The 17554-nt window shown below is 47.8% G+C and overlaps 1 protein-coding gene across 1 annotated transcript; it reads right to left on the bottom strand.

Moving 5' to 3' along the window:
- Window positions 1–1885: 1885 nt before the first annotated feature.
- On the bottom strand, window positions 1886–17310 carry LOC149427141 (uncharacterized). Its single transcript, XM_089668219.1, has 7 exons — window positions 14926–17310; window positions 11566–14808; window positions 10948–11001; window positions 9247–9297; window positions 7176–8895; window positions 5434–5510; window positions 1886–2335 (listed from the first exon to the last, which is right to left on the bottom strand). Exons 1-7 carry the CDS (start codon window positions 17308–17310, stop codon window positions 2228–2230), a joined length of 7638 nt encoding a protein of 2545 aa, XP_089524345.1. The 3' UTR covers window positions 1886–2227.
- Between the last annotated feature and the right edge of the window lie 244 nt (window positions 17311–17554).

Genomic DNA, 17554 nt, shown 5'->3' with positions numbered 1-17554 from the left:
GCCTGATACTGACTGCTGGAAGGGTCTTTAGTCGCTTCTCTACTATTCCATCTTGCTTCAGTGTTTTGCTTGTTAGTCAGATATTTGTTTGCTGATTTAACCTGTGCCCAATCCCTGAATGATCCTGTTCCCATTCCTGCCCTGTACCTGTATCCTGGACCCTGCTACCTCATATTTTCTCACCTTGTTTCTGATCTCAGTCCTGATTCCCTCTTTTATCTCTGGTTTTACCCTCTTAATCCATGTTTCCCTTTTGTTTGTATATATTGTGTGATTAGCTACTTTGCTAGTTAGGTTTTTGTCACTTGGTTACTGTTCACTATATCGTGTATATCATATATATATACATACACTATATTGCCAAACGTATTGGGTCAGCCCTCCAAATGATTTGATTCAGGTGTTCCAATCCCCTCCATATCATGAGATTCAGGTGTTCCAATCCCCTCCATATCATGTGATTCAGGTGTTCCAATCCCCTCCATGGACACAGGTGTATACAATCAAGCCCCTAGGCATGCAGACGGCTTCTACATACATTGGTGAAAGAATGGGTCGCTCTCAGGAGCTCAGTGACTCCAAGCGTGGTCCCGTGATAGGTGGCCACCTGGGCAATAAGTCCATCCGTGACATTTCCTGGCTACTAAATATTCCACCAACTGTTAGTGGGATTATAACAAAGTGGAAGCAACTGGGAACAACAGCAACTCAGCCGCCAAGTGGTAGGCCACGTCACATGACAGGGCGGGGTCAGCGCATGCTGAAGCGCGCAGAAATCGCCAACTGTCTGCAGAGTCAATAGCTAAAGACCTCCAAACTTGGTGTGGCCTTCAGATGAGCCCAACAACAGTGCGTAGAGAGCTTCATGGAATGGGTTTCCATGGCCGAGCAGCTGCATCCAAGCCTTCCATCACCAAGTGCAATGCAAAGCGTCGGATGCCGTGGTGTAAAGCACGCCACCACTAGACTCTAGAGCAGGGGTGACATGTTCTCTGGAGGGACCAATCACACTTCTCTATCTGGCAATCCGCTGGATGTGTCTGGGTTTGGCGGTTTCCAGGAGAACGGTACTTACCTGACTACATTGTGCCAAGTGTAAAGTTTGGTGGAGGGGGATTATGGTGTGGGGTTGTTTTTCAGGGGTTGGGCTTGGCCCTTTAGTTCCAGTGAAGGGAAATCTTAAGGTGTCAGCATACCAAGACATTTTGGACAATTTAATGCTCCCAACTTTGTGGGAAGAGTTAGGGATGGCCCCTTCCTGTTCCAACATGACTGCGCACCAGTGCACAGAGCAAGGTCCATAAAGACATGGAGGAGCCAGTTTGGGGTGGAGGAACTTGACTGTCCTGCACAGAGTCCTGACCTCAACCCCATAGAACATCTTTGGGATGAATTAGAGCGGAGACTGCGAGCCAGGCCTCCTCCCTTGACATCAGTGCCTGACCTGACAAATGTGCTTCTGGAAGAATGGTCCAACCTTCCCATAGACACCCTCCTAAACCTTGTGGACGGCCTTCCCAGAAGAGTTGAAGCTGTTATAGCTGCAAAGGGCGGGGCCAACTCAATATTGAACCCTACAGACTAAGACTGGGGGGGCCATTAAAGGTCATGTGTGTGGAAAGGGCGGGGCCAACTCAATATTGAACCCTATGGACTAAGACTGGGAGGCCATTAAAGGTCATGTGTGTGGGAAGGGCGGGGCCAACTCAATATTGAACCCTATGGACTAAGACTGGGAGGCCATTAAAGGTCATGTGTGTGGGAAGGGCGGGGCCAACTCAATATTGAACCCTATGGACTAAGACTGGGAGGCCATTAAAGGTCATGTGTGTGGGAAGGGCGGGGCCAACTCAATATTGAACCCTATGGACTAAGACTGGGAGGCCATTAAAGGTCATGTGTGTGGGAAGGCTGGCGGCCCAATACTTGGGGCAATGTAGTATATATCTTCATAGTTGCTGTGTATTCGGTTTGCTGGTGTTTGGATGGCTTTTGTTTCCCTTATGATAACTCTTACATACACAGTCTAGTTGATGTCTCCTAGTGCAGCTACACAGATCTGGTCAATGGATTTGGTGAACCTGCAAAGTTTTTCATCCAAAAGCTTGCAATTCCAATATCTTCAGATTTCCCCCATGAACCCATGGCGGCAGGAAACCAGAACCTCATCCCTATAGTTCAATGAATGAAATATTGATTGGGATTCTCAGAAAGTTGACTCTGATTTCTATGAGCTGGGAGGAAGGACTGAAGAGCAATGCACGGAGATCCTTTTTGGCCCGTAGGTCAGGGTGAAGTCTGAAGTGTGAAACCCATTGAAGAGATATGAACAAGTCTGCAAAATAAATAAATAATGTAAACATCAAAGGCATACTAATGCTGAATCAAAAAATAAAGTGTTATTAAAGGTTTGTCTTTAAGAAAAAAAAATATTAATACTTACCTGCTCTGTGTAATGGGTTTGCACAGAGCAGCCCTGATCCTCTTCTTATCGGGTCCCCCGCTGGCTCTTCTGGCTACTCCCCTTTACCCAGTGCCCCCAATAGCAAGCTGTTTGCTGTGGGGTCACTGGTGCGTACTCACTACCAAGGCCGGCTCTATGTGTCCATAAGGCACCTTATTGACACTCAGTGGGAGCCAGTGGTTTCCCACTGATGCCTCAGCCAATGAGGAGAGAGAGTCCTGGGACAGCTCAGGCTCTCGTGCCCATCGCTGGATTGAGAGGGGGCTCAGATGAGTATTAGGTGGGCTGTGGGGGGGAGCAGCACACAGAAGGTTTTTTTACCTTCATGCATAGAATGCATGAAGGTAAAAATCCTTCTGCCTTGACAACCACTTTAAGTCAAGATCCAAATTAGTATCTGAAAAGGGGAGGACTGACAACTCTTGGGGCCCCCGGGCAATAGGGGATCATGGGGCCCCTGTGTCCTGTGAGCTGTGTTCCACGGGCCCCCCCACACAAAGTGACTCCCGTCCAGGGGTGGACTGACAACTCATGGGGCCCCCGGGAAATAGGGGATCATGGGGCCCCTATGTCCTTGCCCAAACTCAAAAAAGCCTATGAAAAAGGTACCAGGGGCATCTCATGGGCCCCCTACTGTCCCCGGGCCCTAGGGCAGTGCCCAAGTTTCCAAATGGTCAGTTCCATGATTCCGTATTGCCCAGGGGTCCCATGAGTTGTCAGTCCGCTCCTGGACGGGAGTCACTTTGGGTGGGGGGCCCATAGAACACAGCTCACTTTGGAGAGGTGGGGAGACCCCTGTCTCAGCTCCCCATATCCCTCTTATGTGTAAGTCACCCTGTGCCTCTTAGGGGTACAGAGTGATCCGTCCTAATATTGGGGTGGGGGGGTTGTGGATTGTTTGATGTCATGTGGTTGCATCCTATTGTTCTGTTGTTTGTCTTGCTTGGGAGCAAACTATTATGGAATGTATGTTTTTATATGTATTAGCTTAGTGGGGGGTGTCTCCAGCAGCCCTCCCTCCTGATGGGACTGTCTGCTGGTGTGAAGTTTGAATACCTGTGTGTCTCTTGTTGCTAAGTGTAGATTGCCCCGCCCTGTGTCATTATGCAGGGAGGGGGGATTTGTCCCCTGAGTGTATGAAAAGCCAGTTCAAGTTTCAAATAAAGAGTTCCATGTTCAGACTGGTGTCGTCTAGTCTTGTATGGTCGGCGGTGGTGTCTGTGGTCAGTGTTCGGATGGGGAAGCGGTATTCTAACGGAAGTACACGAGTGCAGTCGGGGTCAGTTCCATTACAGTAGGGGTACAGTCAGGGGTGGACTACCAACTCATGGGTCCCCCAGGCAATAGGAGATCATGGGGCCCCTGTGTCCTCACCCACACTCAAACCACACCCAAAAAAAAGTCTATGAAAGGTACTAGGGGCATCTCATGGGGCCCCCTACTGACCCTGGGCCCTCAGGCAGTGCCCGAGTTCCCAAATGGTCAGTCCGCCCCTGGGTACAGTGTACCCCATAGTCATTCACATGGGGGGGAATCTGGGAGCCCCCCTGTTGTGGGTAAGAGGCCCCTCTGCCCCCATGTTGAGGGTTGAGGGCATGTGGCCTGGTATGGTCCCCCCCCTTTCCTGACCTGCTGGGCTGCACGCTTGGATAAGGATCTAGTATAGATTGGGGGGGACCCCACACTGTTCCTTTTTTAATGTTCTAATATTGGCATTGTTTGTTTACATTCTGCTGTTAGCTGATGGGTCATAGTTGCTAAGGATGCAGGCAGGCCACCCCACTCCTTAGCAACCAGCTATTCTTCACAGTGAATTCAATCGGAATCAATATTTTCAATTCAAATTCGAATACTTCAAACACATAAGAAAAAATTAGAATCTGGTTGAAAAGGAATAAACTAAACGAAGCGAAACAAAACAAATTTCATTACAAATGCAACAAAACTAAATTAGTAATTTATCGAAATGAAACAAAACAAATGTTTTCATTCTACGCACGTCTAAAATCCAGCCAGTCTGCTGAGTGAAAAAAACAGATTCCTCTATCCCCGGAATAAGGTGAGTGGAGAAACCCCCCTGCTGGAATATTACGTTCTGACAGCAGAATTCGCCAAAACGTTTTCCAGCATGTCCCTTCAACAGAAGACGATGAAAGGATTGACAGGGACGGTCACACACTGATCAGAATTAGCCAATCCCTGCTGAACCGGACAAATTTTGATTAGTCCGTGGCCAGCTTTAGGGCTCGTTCACACTTGGCTGTTTTGCCAACGCTTGCCAAACGCCCCTATAGCGTTTGGCAAGCGTTGGTCCGGCGTTTGCTGAGCGTTTTTAACGCTCGGCAAACGCTCCGCAAACGCCGCATGCACGGTTTAGCGGCGGTTGCTAGGCGTTTGCCGAGCGTTAATAACGCCCCACAAAGCCTATAATGCAGTTTGAGTGGTGTTACCGCTCCGCAAACGCCCCGCAACCGCGTCGCAACCGCACCGCAAACGCCGGCCGGGCGTTTGCGGAGCGGCACCATAGACGAGAATAGGAGGCTTCAAAGCCTCCTGACTCGTCCAGAGGCGTCCGTTTTGCCGCGACGCAACGCGACGCAAACGCTCCCGTTAGAACAGCACCATGTGCTGTAATGTGCAGAATTGGCAGAGGCGTTTGGGAAGCGGAAAAAAAACGCTTCCCAAACGCCTCTCTGCCGCCTGCACACAAGGCTAGTGTGAACGTAGCCTTACTCAGCTGCCCTTTACTGACCGCAGAAGACCTTGAGATACAAGGGTTGTCTATGGTTAGAGAATAGCAGTTGGATGGAAAGGCTGGACACACATGGTAGAAGATGTCCAAGATGATGGGGTCAGGCCAAAATCGCTGCCTCCAGATTCCATGCCCTGTGTAAAAGGTTGAGAATTGATGGCAATGGGGGGGGGGGGGGGCAGTTTGGTATCATTGGATCTGTTTTCAGTCAGATTACCTGTTGTACAAATGCGTTCATTATAGTTGTATCCACAGGGACTGAACTCCGCATGTAGACCCTCAATGCAATGGAGCCTGTAGGATAAAAGACGTGCAGTCATAATGGGAAAGTACAATGTTTCTAGCACACTATTTAACCAATCATAGGCCAACCATAGAAGAGGAAGGCTCAGATACATCTAAAACAGGATCGATGGACGCTCATATGTAGGGGTGGATGACGTTTCAAGTTTTCATCTCCCTGAAATTTCAGTCAAATCTGAGAGATAACAGAGCAAATTTGGTGAAATGCATTGGAGTCAACGAGGAAGGTGAAAAAGAAAGGAGAACTTCACCCTAAACGTTCTGCTATAACAGCTCATTACCCCCTCCTCCCCACTTTTGAAGGTTTGGGGGGTTGTTTGGGGGGGCAGTGGGAACCTAGTTTAAACAGCTACCCGCACCCAGTTCTCCCCCCCCCAACCCCACCTGCAAACTTCTGGGACACCTCACAGGTCCCAGAAGGCTGCAGGTTGGTTCACAAAGGGCATCGCAACTCGCGCAAGCATGCAGCGTGTATGCAGGTGCAGTCTACTCCACTGTAGGCGTCGCTCAAACGCAGCTGTATTGCAGAGGGAGAGGATGTCAGGAGGAACATGGCTCCTCTATGGTTTTCTGGGCACTGGGGAAGCTATACAGCTGGATTCTGCCTCCAATTGTGATTCTGGTGGCCATGTTGGATCAGGCAGAGTCTATTTAACACCCTGGCTCCCAGGCTTGATGCACATTCTGCGTGTGGGTATTGTAGGGACAGGTCCCCCATCTGTCAGGGACAGTGAATAGCATCAGGGAAAGGTTCAAGATGAGAAAGGAAAGCATAGGGAGACGTCATCTTTCCTGGAATCTTCCCATTTGGGTACAGACCGGCCAGGCTGCATTTCGCCGCTCATGACAGATGTTGTCGGCACTAGAGGTGAACACACGAACGGTAAGGGTGTTCGGGGGGGGCGGTGTTCCTTCACCGTGAGCCGCAATGCACTGTCACAGTTGTGGGGAAGAGGCCCTTGTCTCCAACATGGAGACAAGGTGTTTTTGTGGAGGTTGGTAGCCCCTCCGCCCTAAAGCACCCCCCTCCCATTTTGAGGGCATGTGGCCTGGTATGGTTCAGGAGGTTCTTTTCTCACCTGCCAGGCTCCATGCCCAGAAAAGGGTCTGGTATGGATTTCAGGGGGGGACATGTTTTTTTTAAATTTGGCATGGGGCTTCCCCTCAAAATACATAACAGACCTGAAGGGCTTGGTATGGATGGGGGGGGGACTCCACATCGTTTTAAAAAAAAAAATGTACCTGCCGGGAATTCTTTTTACATTCAGCTGTCAGTGGGGAACTCTGCTGTAAGCTGAAACATTCAAGAATGTTTTCACTACTAAAATACCGCATGACGTAATAATATAACTGGATTTTTGTAGCTGGACGGTATCTTACCGCATACTCGGGGGGTCCTACAAAGTATTGACTCCGGGGGGCTGAATGGAAATTCGCGCCGCACTTTTCACAGATTTATTTGTAAAAAATGTTGAAAACCATTTCTCATTTTCCTTCCACTTCGCAATTATGGGCCACTTTGTGTTGGTCTATCACATCCAATCCCAATAAAATACATTGACGCTTTTTGTTGTAACATGACAAAATGTGGAAAATTTCAAGGGGTATGAATACTTTTTTAAGGCACTGTAGGTGTTTGGGTGAAATATGACTTACCTGCTGGACTTCTGCTTGGAAGAATGGAGCGCGGTGTGCTAGCAGTGCTGGTTTTTGTGGTCTCATCCATTGAAGTAGTAGATGATGTTGTGGACTGAGGTGCTGGAGTAGTAGACATCGTGGTCTCATTCATTGGAGTAGTAGATGATGTTGTGGACTGAGGTGCTGGAGTAGTAGACATCGTGGTCTCATTCATTGGAGTAGTAGATGATGTTGTGGACTGAGGTGCTGGAGTAGTAGACATCGTGGTCTCATTCATTGGAGTAGTAGATGATGTTGTGGACTGAGGTGCTGGAGTAGTAGACCTTGTGGTCTCATTCATTGGAGTAGTAGATGATGTTGTGGACTGAGGTGCTGGAGTAGTAGACATCGTGGTCTCATTCATTGGAGTAGTAAATGATGTTGTGGACTGAGGTGCTGGAGTAGTAGACATCGTGGTCTCATCCATTGGAGCAGTAGATGATGTTGTGGACTGAGGTGCTGGAGTAGTAGACATCGTGGTCTCATTCATTGGAGTAGTAGATGATGTTGTGGACTGAGGTGCTGGAGTAGTAGACATCGTGGTCTCATTCATTGGAGTAGTAAATGATGTTGTGGACTGAGGTGCTGGAGTAGTAGACATCGTGGTCTCATTCATTGGAGTAGTAGATGATGTTGTGGACTGAGGTGCTGGAGTAGTAGACATCGTGGTCTCATCCATTGGAGTAGTAGATGATGTTGTGGACTGAGGTGCTGGAGTAGTAGACATCGTGGTCTCATCCATTGGAGCAGTAGATGATGCTGTAATCTCTGTTGTTAGAGTAGTAGATAGTGTTGTGGACTCAGCTGTGGGCAAAGTTGCAGACTTAGTTGTGAGGAAGGTAGAAAACTTTGCTGTTGAGGACTCAGCAGTGGTTAAGGATGCAGAATGAGTTGCGATATAAGTTGTGAAGGCTACAGACCCAGTTCTGTTTGAACTTGCCGACCCAGTGGAGGTTAAAGCTGTGGACTCAGTAGCTAGTAAAGTTGCAGACTCATTTGTGGTCAAAGTTGTGTACTTCGTAGTGGTTGAGGTTTCCGACTCTTTTGTGTTTAAAGCTGTGGACTCGTTAGTGATATTAGTTGTGGACTCAGTAGCAGTTAGAGTTATGGACTCGGTCGTGGGTAAAGCTGCGAACTCAGCAACTGTTAAAGTTGCAAACTCAGTTGTGGTTAAAGCTGTTGATTCTGTAGCTGTTAATGTTGCAGACTTAGTTGTGGATAAAGCAGTGGACTCAGCCATTAAAGTTGCAGACTCAGTATTGGTTAAAGTTGTGGACAAAGCTGTTGACTCAGAAGCGGTTAAAGTTGTGGACTTATTAGCTGTTAAAGTTGCAGGGGAAGTTGTGGGAGAAGCTGTGGACTCAGTCATTTTAAAAGTTGTGGACTGATTAGCTGGTAAAGTTGTGGACTCATTAGCTGGTAAAGTTGTGGACTCATTAGCTGGTAAAGTTGTGGACTCCTTAGCTGGTAAAGTTGTAGACTCCTTAGCTGGTAAAGTTGTGGTCTCCTTAGCTGGTAAAGTTGTGGACTCCTTAGCTGGTAAAGTTGTGGACTCCTTAGCTGGTAAAGTTGTGGACTCATTAGCTGGTAAAGTTGTGGACTCCTTAGCTGGTAAAGTTGTGGACTCCTTAGCTGGTAAAGTTGTGGACTCCTTAGCTGGTAAAGTTGTGGTCTCCTTAGCTGGTAAAGTTGTGGACTCCTTAGCTCCTAAAGTTGTGGACTCATTAGCTGGTAAAGTTGTGGACTCATTAGCTGGTAAAGTTGTGGACTCCTTAGCTGGTAAAGTTGTGGACTCCTTAGCTGGTAAAGTTGTAGACTCATTAGCTGGTAAAGTTGTGGACTCCTTAGCTGGTAAAGTTGTAGACTCCTTAGCTGGTAAAGTTGTGGTCTCCTTAGCTGGTAAAGTTGTGGACTCCTTAGCTGGTAAAGTTGTGGACTCCTTAGCTGGTAAAGTTGTGGACTCCTTAGCTGGTAAAGTTGTGGACTCATTAGCTGGTAAAGTTGTGGTCTCCTTAGTTGGTAAAGTTGTGGACTCATTAGCTGGTAAAGTTGTGGACTCATTAGCTGGTAAAGTTGTGGACTCATTAGCTGGTAAAGTTGTGGACTCATTAGCTGGTAAAGTTGTGGACTCCTTAACTGGTAAAGTTGTGGACTCCTTAGCTGGTAAAGTTGTGGACTCATTAGCTGGTAAAGTTGTGGTCTCCTTAGTTGGTAAAGTTGTGGACTCATTAGCTGGTAAAGTTGTGGACTCATTAGCTGGTAAAGTTGTGGACTCCTTAACTGGTAAAGTTGTGGACTCATTAGCTGGTAAAGTTGTGGACTCCTTAGCTGGTAAAGTTGTGGACTCCTTAGCTGGTAAAGTTGTGGACTCCTTAGCTCCTAAAGTTGTGGACTCATTAGCTGGTAAAGTTGTGGACTCATTAGCTGGTAAAGTTGTGGACTCCTTAGCTGGTAAAGGTGTGGACTCCTTAGCTGGTAAAGTTGTGGACTCCTTAGCTGGTAAAGTTGTAGACTCATTAGCTGGTAAAGTTGTGGACTCCTTAGCTGGTAAAGTTGTGGTCTCCTTAGCTGGTAAAGTTGTAGACTCCTTAGCTGGTAAAGTTGTAGACTCATTAGCTGGTAAAGTTGTGGACTCATTAGCTGGTAAAGTTGTGGACTCATTAGCTGGTAAAGTTGTGGACTCATTAGCTGGTAAAGTTGTGGACTCCTTAGCTGGTAAAGTTGTGGACTCCTTAGCTGGTAAAGTTGTGGACTCCTTAGCTGGTAAAGTTGTGGACTCCTTAGCTGGTAAAGGTGTGGACTCCTTAGCTGGTAAAGTTGTGGACTCCTTAGCTGGTAAAGTTGTAGACTCATTAGCTGGTAAAGTTGTGGACTCCTTAGCTGGTAAAGTTGTGGTCTCCTTAGCTGGTAAAGTTGTAGACTCCTTAGCTGGTAAAGTTGTAGACTCATTAGCTGGTAAAGTTGTGGACTCCTTAGCTGGTAAAGTTGTGGTCTCCTTAGTTGGTAAAGTTGTGGACTCCTTAGCTGGTAAAGTTGTGGACTCCTTAGCTGGTAAAGTTGTGGACTCCTTAGCTCCTAAAGTTGTGGACTCATTAGCTGGTAAAGTTGTGGACTCATTAGCTGGTAAAGTTGTGGACTCCCTAGCTGGTAAAGTTGTGGACTCCTTAGCTGGTAAAGTTGTGGTCTCCTTAGCTGGTAAAGTTGTGGACTCCTTAGCTGGTAAAGTTGTGGACTCATTAGCTGGTAAAGTTGTGGACTCCTTAGCTGGTAAAGTTGTGGACTCCTTAGCTGGTAAAGTTGTGGACTCCTTAGCTGGTAAAGTTGTGAACTCCTTAGCTGGTAAAGTTGTGGACTCATTAGCTGGTAAAGTTGTAGACTCATTAGCTGGTAAAGTTGTAGACTCATTAGCTGGTAAAGTTGTGGACTCCTTAGCTCCTAAAGTTGTGGACTCCTTAGCTGGTAAAGTTGTGGACTCATTAGCTGGTAAAGTTGTGGACTCCTTAGCTGGTAAAGTTGTGGACTCCTTAGCTGGTAAAGTTGTGGACTCCTTAGCTGGTAAAGTTGTGGACTCCTTAGCTGGTAAAGTTGTAGACTCCTTAACTGGTAAAGTTGTAGACTCATTAGCTGGTAAAGTTGTGGACTCCTTAGCTGGTAAAGTTGTGGACTCCTTAGCTGGTAAAGTTGTAGACTCATTAGCTGGTAAAGTTGTGGACTCCTTAGCTGGTAAAGTTGTAGACTCATTAGCTGGTAAAGTTGTGGACTCATTAGCTGGTAAAGTTGTGGACTCCTTAGCTGGTAAAGTTGTGGACTCCTTAGCTGGTAAAGTTGTGGACTCATTAGCTGGTAAAGTTGTGGACTCCTTAGCTGGTAAAGTTGTGGACTCATTAGCTGGTAAAGTTGTGGACTCATTAGCTGGTAAAGTTGTGGACTCATTAGCTGGTAAAGTTGTGGACTCCTTAGCTGGTAAAATTGTGGACTCCTTAGCTGGTAAAGTTGTGGACTCATTAGCTGGTAAAGTTGTGGTCTCCTTAGCTGGTAAAGTTGTGGACTCATTAGCTGGTAAAGTTGTGGACTCCTTAGCTGGTAAAGTTGTGGACTCCTTAGCTGGTAAAGTTGTGGACTCATTAGCTGGTAAAGTTGTGGACTCCTTAGCTGGTAAAGTTGTGGTCTCCTTAGCTGGTAAAGTTGTGGACTCCTTAGCTGGTAAAGTTGTGGACTCATTAGCTGGTAAAGTTGTGGACTCAGTAGCAGTTAAAGTTGTGGACTCAGTAATGGTTAAATTTGTGGAGTAAGTTATGGGTGAAGCAGCGGACTTAGTTGGGGTTAAAGCTGAGGAGTCAGTAGCTGTTAAACTTGTGGGCTCATTAACTGGTAAAGTTATGAAATCAGTAGCGGGTAAAGATTTAGACTTAGTTGTGGATAAAGCAGTGGACTCAGGCATTAATGTTGTGGACTCCTTGGTGGTTAAATCTGAAGACTGAGTTGTGGTTAAAGTTGTGGACTCAGTAGCTACAAATGTTGTGTACTTAGTTGTGGTTAAAGCTGTTGTATCAGTAGCAGTTGAGGTTGTTGACACGGTAGCTGTTAATGTTGCAGAGTAACTTGTGAGTGAAGCTGTGGAATCAGTTAAAGCTGTGGTATTGGGAATTTTTAAAGTTGTGACCTCAGTAGCTGATAAAGTTGTGGGGTCAGTTGTTAAAGCTGTGAACTTAGATGGGGATAAAGCTGTGGAGTCAGTCATTTTTAAAGTTGCGGTCTCACTAAATATTAAAATTGTGGACTCAGTAGTGGTTAAAGTTGCAGAATCAGTGGAGGGTAAGGTTTTGGACTCAGGACCCACTAAAGTTGTGGACTCAGTAGGAGATAAAGTTGCAGGTGAAGCTGTGGACTCAGTTGGGGTTAAACCTGTGGTATTAGTCATTTTTAAAGTTGTGGACTCAGTAAAGGTTGAAGTGGTGGACTCAGTAGAGGCTAAAGTTGTGGATTCCGTTGTACTTAAATCTGTGGACTGACTAGCTGCCAAAGCTGCAGACTCATTACTTTTTAAAGTTGTGGACACAGTAGTCGGTAACGTTTTGGACTCGGTAGCTAGTAAAGTTGTGGACTTATTAGGTGTTAAAGTTGCAGGTGAAGCTTTGGACTCAGTTGGGGTTAAAGATGGGATATTAGTAGTTTTTAAAATTGTGGATTCAGCAGCGGTTAAAGTTGTGGACTCAGTTGTACTTGGAGCTGTGGACTCAGTAGCACTTAAAGTAGCAGGGGAAGCTGTGGACTTAGTTGAGGTTAAAGCTGTGGTATTAGTAATTTTTAAAGTTGTGGAATCAGTGGAGGTTGAAGTTGTGGACTTAGTAGCTGGAAAGGTTGCAGGTAGAGCAGTGGACTCGGTAGCTAGTAAAGTTGTAGACGTATTAGGTGTTAAAGTTGCAGACTCAACTGTGGTTAAAGTTGTGGACTCAGTAGCCGGTAAAGTTTTGGACTCAATAGCCAATAAAATTGTGGACTCAGTAGGAGCTACAGTTGCAGGCTCAACAGCAGTTAAAGTTGTGGACTCTGTTATACTTAATGCTGTGGACTGCCTAGCTGTTAAAACTGTGGACTCAGTTGGTGTTAAAGTTGCAGACTCAGTTTTATGTAAAGCTGTGGACTGACTAGCTGTTAAAGCTGTGAGCTCATTAGTTTTTAAAGTTGTGGACTCAGTAGCTAGTAATGTTGTGGACTCATTAGCAGTTAAAGTTGCAGATTCAGCTGCTCTTAAAGTTGCAGACTCAGTAGCTGGTAAAATTGCGGACTCACTTGTGGTTAATGCTTTGGACTCATTAGTTGTTAAAGTTGCAAACTCAGTTTTGGTTAAAGCTGGGGACTCAGTAGCCGGTATAGTTGTGGACTCAGTCTCTGTTAAAGCTGCGGACTCAGTTGTGGGTGCTGTTTTGGACTCAGTTGTAGGCGTTATTGCGGACTCAGTTGTGGTTGGGTTTGTGGACGCAGTTGTAATCTCAATTGTATTTGAACTTGTCGTCTCAGTTGTGGGCGTTATTGCAGACTCAGGTATGGGCGCAGTTGTGGGTGTTGTTTTGGACTCAGTTGTGGGCGTCGTTGAGGACTCAGTTGTGGGCGTTGTTGAGGACTCAGTTGTGGGCGTTGTTGCGGACTCAGTTGTAGGCATTATTGTGGACTCAGTTGTGGGCGTTGTTGTGGACTCAGTTTTGGACGTTGTTGTGGTCTCAGTTGTGGGCGTTGTTGAGGACTCAGTTGTGGTCGTTGTTGCGGACTCAGTTGTGGGCGTTGTTGCGGACTCAGTTGTGGGCGTTGTTGTGGACTCAGTTGTAGGCATTATTGTGGACTCAGTTGTGGGCGTTGTTGTGGACTCAGTTTTGGACGTTGTTGTGGTCTCAGTTGTGGGCGTTTTTGAGGACTCAGTTGTGGTCGTTGTTGCGGACTCAGTTGTGGGCGTTGTTGCGGTCTCAGTTGTGGGCGTTGTTGCGATCTCAGTTGTGGGCATTGTTGAGGACTCAGTTGTGGTCGTTGTTGCGGACTCAGTTGTGGGCGTTGTTGCGGTCTCAGTTGTGGTCGTTGTTGAGGACTCAGTTGTGGGCGTTGTTGCGGTGTCGGTTGTGGGCGTTGTTGCAGACTCAGTTGTGGTCGTTGTTGCGGACTCAGTTGTGGGCGTTGTTGCGGACTCAGTTGTGGGCGTTGTTGCGGACTCAGTTGTGGGCGTTGTTGCGAACTCAGTTGTGGGCGTTGTTGCAGACTCAGTTGTGGGCGTTGTTGTGGACTCAGTTGTGGGCGTTGTTGTGGACTCAGTTGTGGGCGTTGTTGTGGGGGTTGTTGAGGACTCAGTTGTGAGCGTTGTTGAGAACTCAGTTGTGGGCGTTGTTGAGGACTCAATTGTGGGCGTTGTTGAGGACTCACTTGTGGGCGTTATTGAGGACTCAGGTATGGGCGCAGTTGTGGGTGTTGTTTTGGACTCAGTTGTGGGCGTTGTTGTGGACTCAGTTGTGGGCGTTGCTGTGGACTTAGTTGTAGGCGCTGTTGTGATCTCAGTTGTGGGCATTGTTGTGGACTCAGTTGTGGGCGTTGTTGCGGTCTCAGTTTTGGGCGTTGTTGTGGGGGTTGTTGAGGACTCAGTTGTGAGCGTTGTTGAGAACTCAGTTGTGGGCGTTGTTGAGGACTCACTTGTGGGCGTTATTGAGGACTCAGGTTTGGGCACAGTTGTGGGTGTTGTTTTGGACTCAGTTGTGGGCGTTGTTGAGGTCTCAGTTGTGGGCGTTGTTGTGGACTCAGTTGTGGGCGTTGCTGTGGACTTAGTTGTAGGTGCTGTTGTGATCTCAGTTGTGGGCATTGTTGTGGACTCAGTTGTGGGCGTTGTTGCGGTCTCAGTTTTGGGCGTTGTTGTGGGGGTTGTTGAGGACTCAGTTGTGAGCGTTGTTGAGAACTCAGTTGTGGGCGTTGTTGAGGACTCACTTGTGGGCGTTATTGAGGACTCAGGTATGGGCACAGTTGTGGGTGTTGTTTTGGACTCAGTTGTGGGCGTTGTTGAGGTCTCAGTTGTGGGCGTTGTTGAGGACTCAGTTGTGGGCGTTGTTGCGATCTCAGTTGTGGTCGTTGTTGCGGTCTCAGTTGTGGGCGTTGTTGCGTACTCACTTGTGGGCGTTGTTGTGGACTCAGTTGTGGGCCTTGTTGTGGACTCAGTTGTGGGCGTTGTTGTGGTCTCAGTTCTGGGCGTTGTTACAGATTCAGTTGTGGGCATTGTGGATTCAGTTGTAGGCGTTGCTGTGGACTTAGTTCTGGGCGTTGTTGTGGACTCAGTTGTGGGCGTTGTTGTGGACTCAGTTGTGGGCGTTGTTGTGGACTTAGTTGTAGGCGCTGTTGTGATCTCAGTTGTGGGCGTTGTTGTGGACTCAGTTGTGGGCGTTGTTGTGGGGGTTGTTGAGGACTCAGTTGTGGGCGTTGTTGAGGACTCACTTGTGGGCGTTATTGAGGACTCAGTTGTGGGCGTTGTTGTCATCTCAGTTGTGGGCATTGTTGTGGACTCAGTTGTGGGCGTTGTTGTGGACTCAGTTGTGGGCGTTGTTGTGGACTCAGTTGTGGGCGTTGTTGTCATCTCAGTTGTGGGCATTGTTGCGGACTCAGTTGTGGGCGTTGTTGAGGTCTCAGTTGTGGGCGTTGTTGAGGTCTCAGTTGTGGGCGTTGCTTTGGACTTAGTTGTAGGCGTTGTTGTGATCTCAGTTGTGGGCGTTGTTGTGGACTCAGTTGTGGGCGTTGTTGCGGACTCAATTGTGGCCGTTGTTGCGGTCTCAGTTGTGGTCGTTGTTGAGGACTCAGTTGTGGGCGTTGTTGAGGACTCAGTTGTGGTTGTGGGCGTTGTTGCGATCTCAGTTGTGGGCGTTGTTGCTGTCTCAGTTGTGGGCGTTGTTGTGATCTCAGTTGTGGGCGTTGTTGTGGACTCAGTTGTGGGCGTTGTTGCGGACTCAGTTGTGGGTTTTGTTGCGGTCTCAGTTGTGGGCGTTGTTGCGGACTCAGTTGTGGGCGTTGTTGTGGACTCAGTTGTGGGCGTTGTTGTGGACTCAGTTGTGGGCGTTGTTGCGGACTCAGTTGTGGTCGTTGTTGCGGTCTCAGTTGTGGTCGTTGTTGCGGTCTCAGTTGTGGGCGTTGTTGCGGTCTCAGTTGTGGGCGTTGTTGAGGTCTCAGTTGTGGGCGTTGCTGTGGACTTAGTTGTGGGCGTTGTTGTGGACTCAGTTGTGGGCGTTGTTGCGGTCTCAGTTGTGGGCGTTGTTGCGGACTCAATTGTGGGCGTTGTTGCAGTCTCAGTTGTGGTCGTTGTTGAGGACTCAGTTGTGGGCGTTGTTGAGGACTCATTTGTGGGCGTTGTTGCGATCTCAGTTGTGGGCGTTGTTGCGGTCTCAGTTGTGGGCGTTGTTGCGGACTCAGTTGTGGGTGTTGTTGTGGACTCAGTTGTGGGCATTGTTGAGGACTCAGTTGTGGTCGTTGTTGCGGACTCAATTGTGGGCGCTGTTGAGGAATCAGTTGTGGTCGTTGTTGAGGAATCAGTTGTGGGCGTTGTTGCAGTCTCAGTTGTGGGCGTTGTTGCGGTCTCAATTGTGGGCACTGTTGAGGACTCAGTTGTGGTCGTTGTTGAGGACTCAGTTGTGGGCGTTGTTGTGGACTCAGTTGTGGGCGTTGTTGAGGACTCAGTTGTGGGCATTGTTGAGGACCCAGTTGTGGGCGTTGTTGTGGACTCAGTTGTGGGTGTTGTTGCGGTCTCATTTGTGGGCGTTGTTGAGGACTCAATTGTGGGCGTTGTTGAGGACTCAGTTGTGGTCGTTGTTGAGGACTCAATTGTGGGCGTTGTTGTGGTCTCAGTTGTGGGCGTTGTTGTGGTCTCAATTGTGGGCGTTGTTGTGGTGTCAGTTGTGGGCGTTGTTGTGGTGTCAGTTGTGGGCATTGTTGTGGTGTCAGTTGTGGGCGTTGTTGCAGTCTCAGTTGTGGTCGTTGTTGAGGACTCAGTTGTGGGCGTTGTTGTGGACTCAGTTGTGGTCATTGTTGAGGACTCAGTTGTGGGCGTTGTTGAGGACTCATTTGTTGGCGTTGTTGTGGACTCAGTTGTGGTCGTTGTTGAGGACTCATTTGTTGGCGTTGTTGTGGACTCAGTTGTGGTCGTTGTTGAGGACTCATTTGTGGGCGTTGTTGTGGACTCAGTTGTGGTCGTTGTTGTGGACTCAGTTGTGGTCGTTGTTGAGGACTCATTTGTGGGCGTTGTTGTGGACTCAGTTGTGGTCGTTGTTGTGGACTCAGTTGTGGTCGTTGTTGAGGACTCATTTGTGGGCGTTGTTGTGGACTCAGTTGTGGTCGTTGTTGAGGACTCAATTGTGGGTGCTGTTGAGGACTCAGTTGTGGTCGTTGTTGAGGACTCAGTTGTGGTCGTTGTTGAGGACTCAGTTGTGGTCGTTGTTGAGGACTCAGTTGTGGTCCTTGTTAAGGACTCAGTTGTTGGCATTGTTGCCGTCTCAGTTGTGGGCGTTGTTGCGATCTCAGTTGTGGTCTCAGTTGTGGTCTCAGTTGTGGCTGAACTTGACGTCTCATTTGCGGGTAAAGTCGAGGACTCCGTAGCTGACATTGTAGTCGTCGTTCGGATCTCATTTGCTGCTGAAAAAGCTGGAAAACCATTAAAGGATGAGACAGATTTTGTATTGGACATAAAACGTGACTACAAAGAATGAATGTCCCTCCAGACTACACCGACAAATATCACAAATATCGGAGATTCACCGGAGGGGAACATTTCTATGAGATTTTCTGTAAATAATTCCAGTTGTTGCAAATGAACAGCAACTGTTGATGATCGGAAGGAAAGGTCCTCG

Source organism: Staurois parvus, unplaced genomic scaffold (genome assembly GCF_062004578.1).
Source record: "Staurois parvus isolate SC_StPar_1 unplaced genomic scaffold, SC_StPar_1.0 ptg003973l, whole genome shotgun sequence".
Taxonomy (NCBI): domain Eukaryota; kingdom Metazoa; phylum Chordata; class Amphibia; order Anura; family Ranidae; genus Staurois; species Staurois parvus.
Note: the sequence above shows the minus strand (reverse complement) of the source record. Positions and strands in the feature narration are given on the sequence as shown.

What these genes read in the sequence shown, in the direction of transcription:
- LOC149427141 (XM_089668219.1), bottom strand. Translation starts at nt 17,310, where the DNA reads ATGTCAGCTACGGAGTCCTCGACTTTACCCGCAAATGAGACGTCAAGT. An exon ending in CAATGCCCACAACTGAATCT is followed by an intron (nt 14,809 to 14,925) that starts GTAACAACGCCC and finishes CCCACAACTGAG; the next exon opens with ACCGCAACAACGACCACAAC. An exon ending in TACCAGCTAATGAGTCCACA is followed by an intron (nt 8,896 to 9,246) that starts ACTTTACCAGCT and finishes TTAGGAGCTAAG; the next exon opens with GAGTCCACAACTTTACCAGC.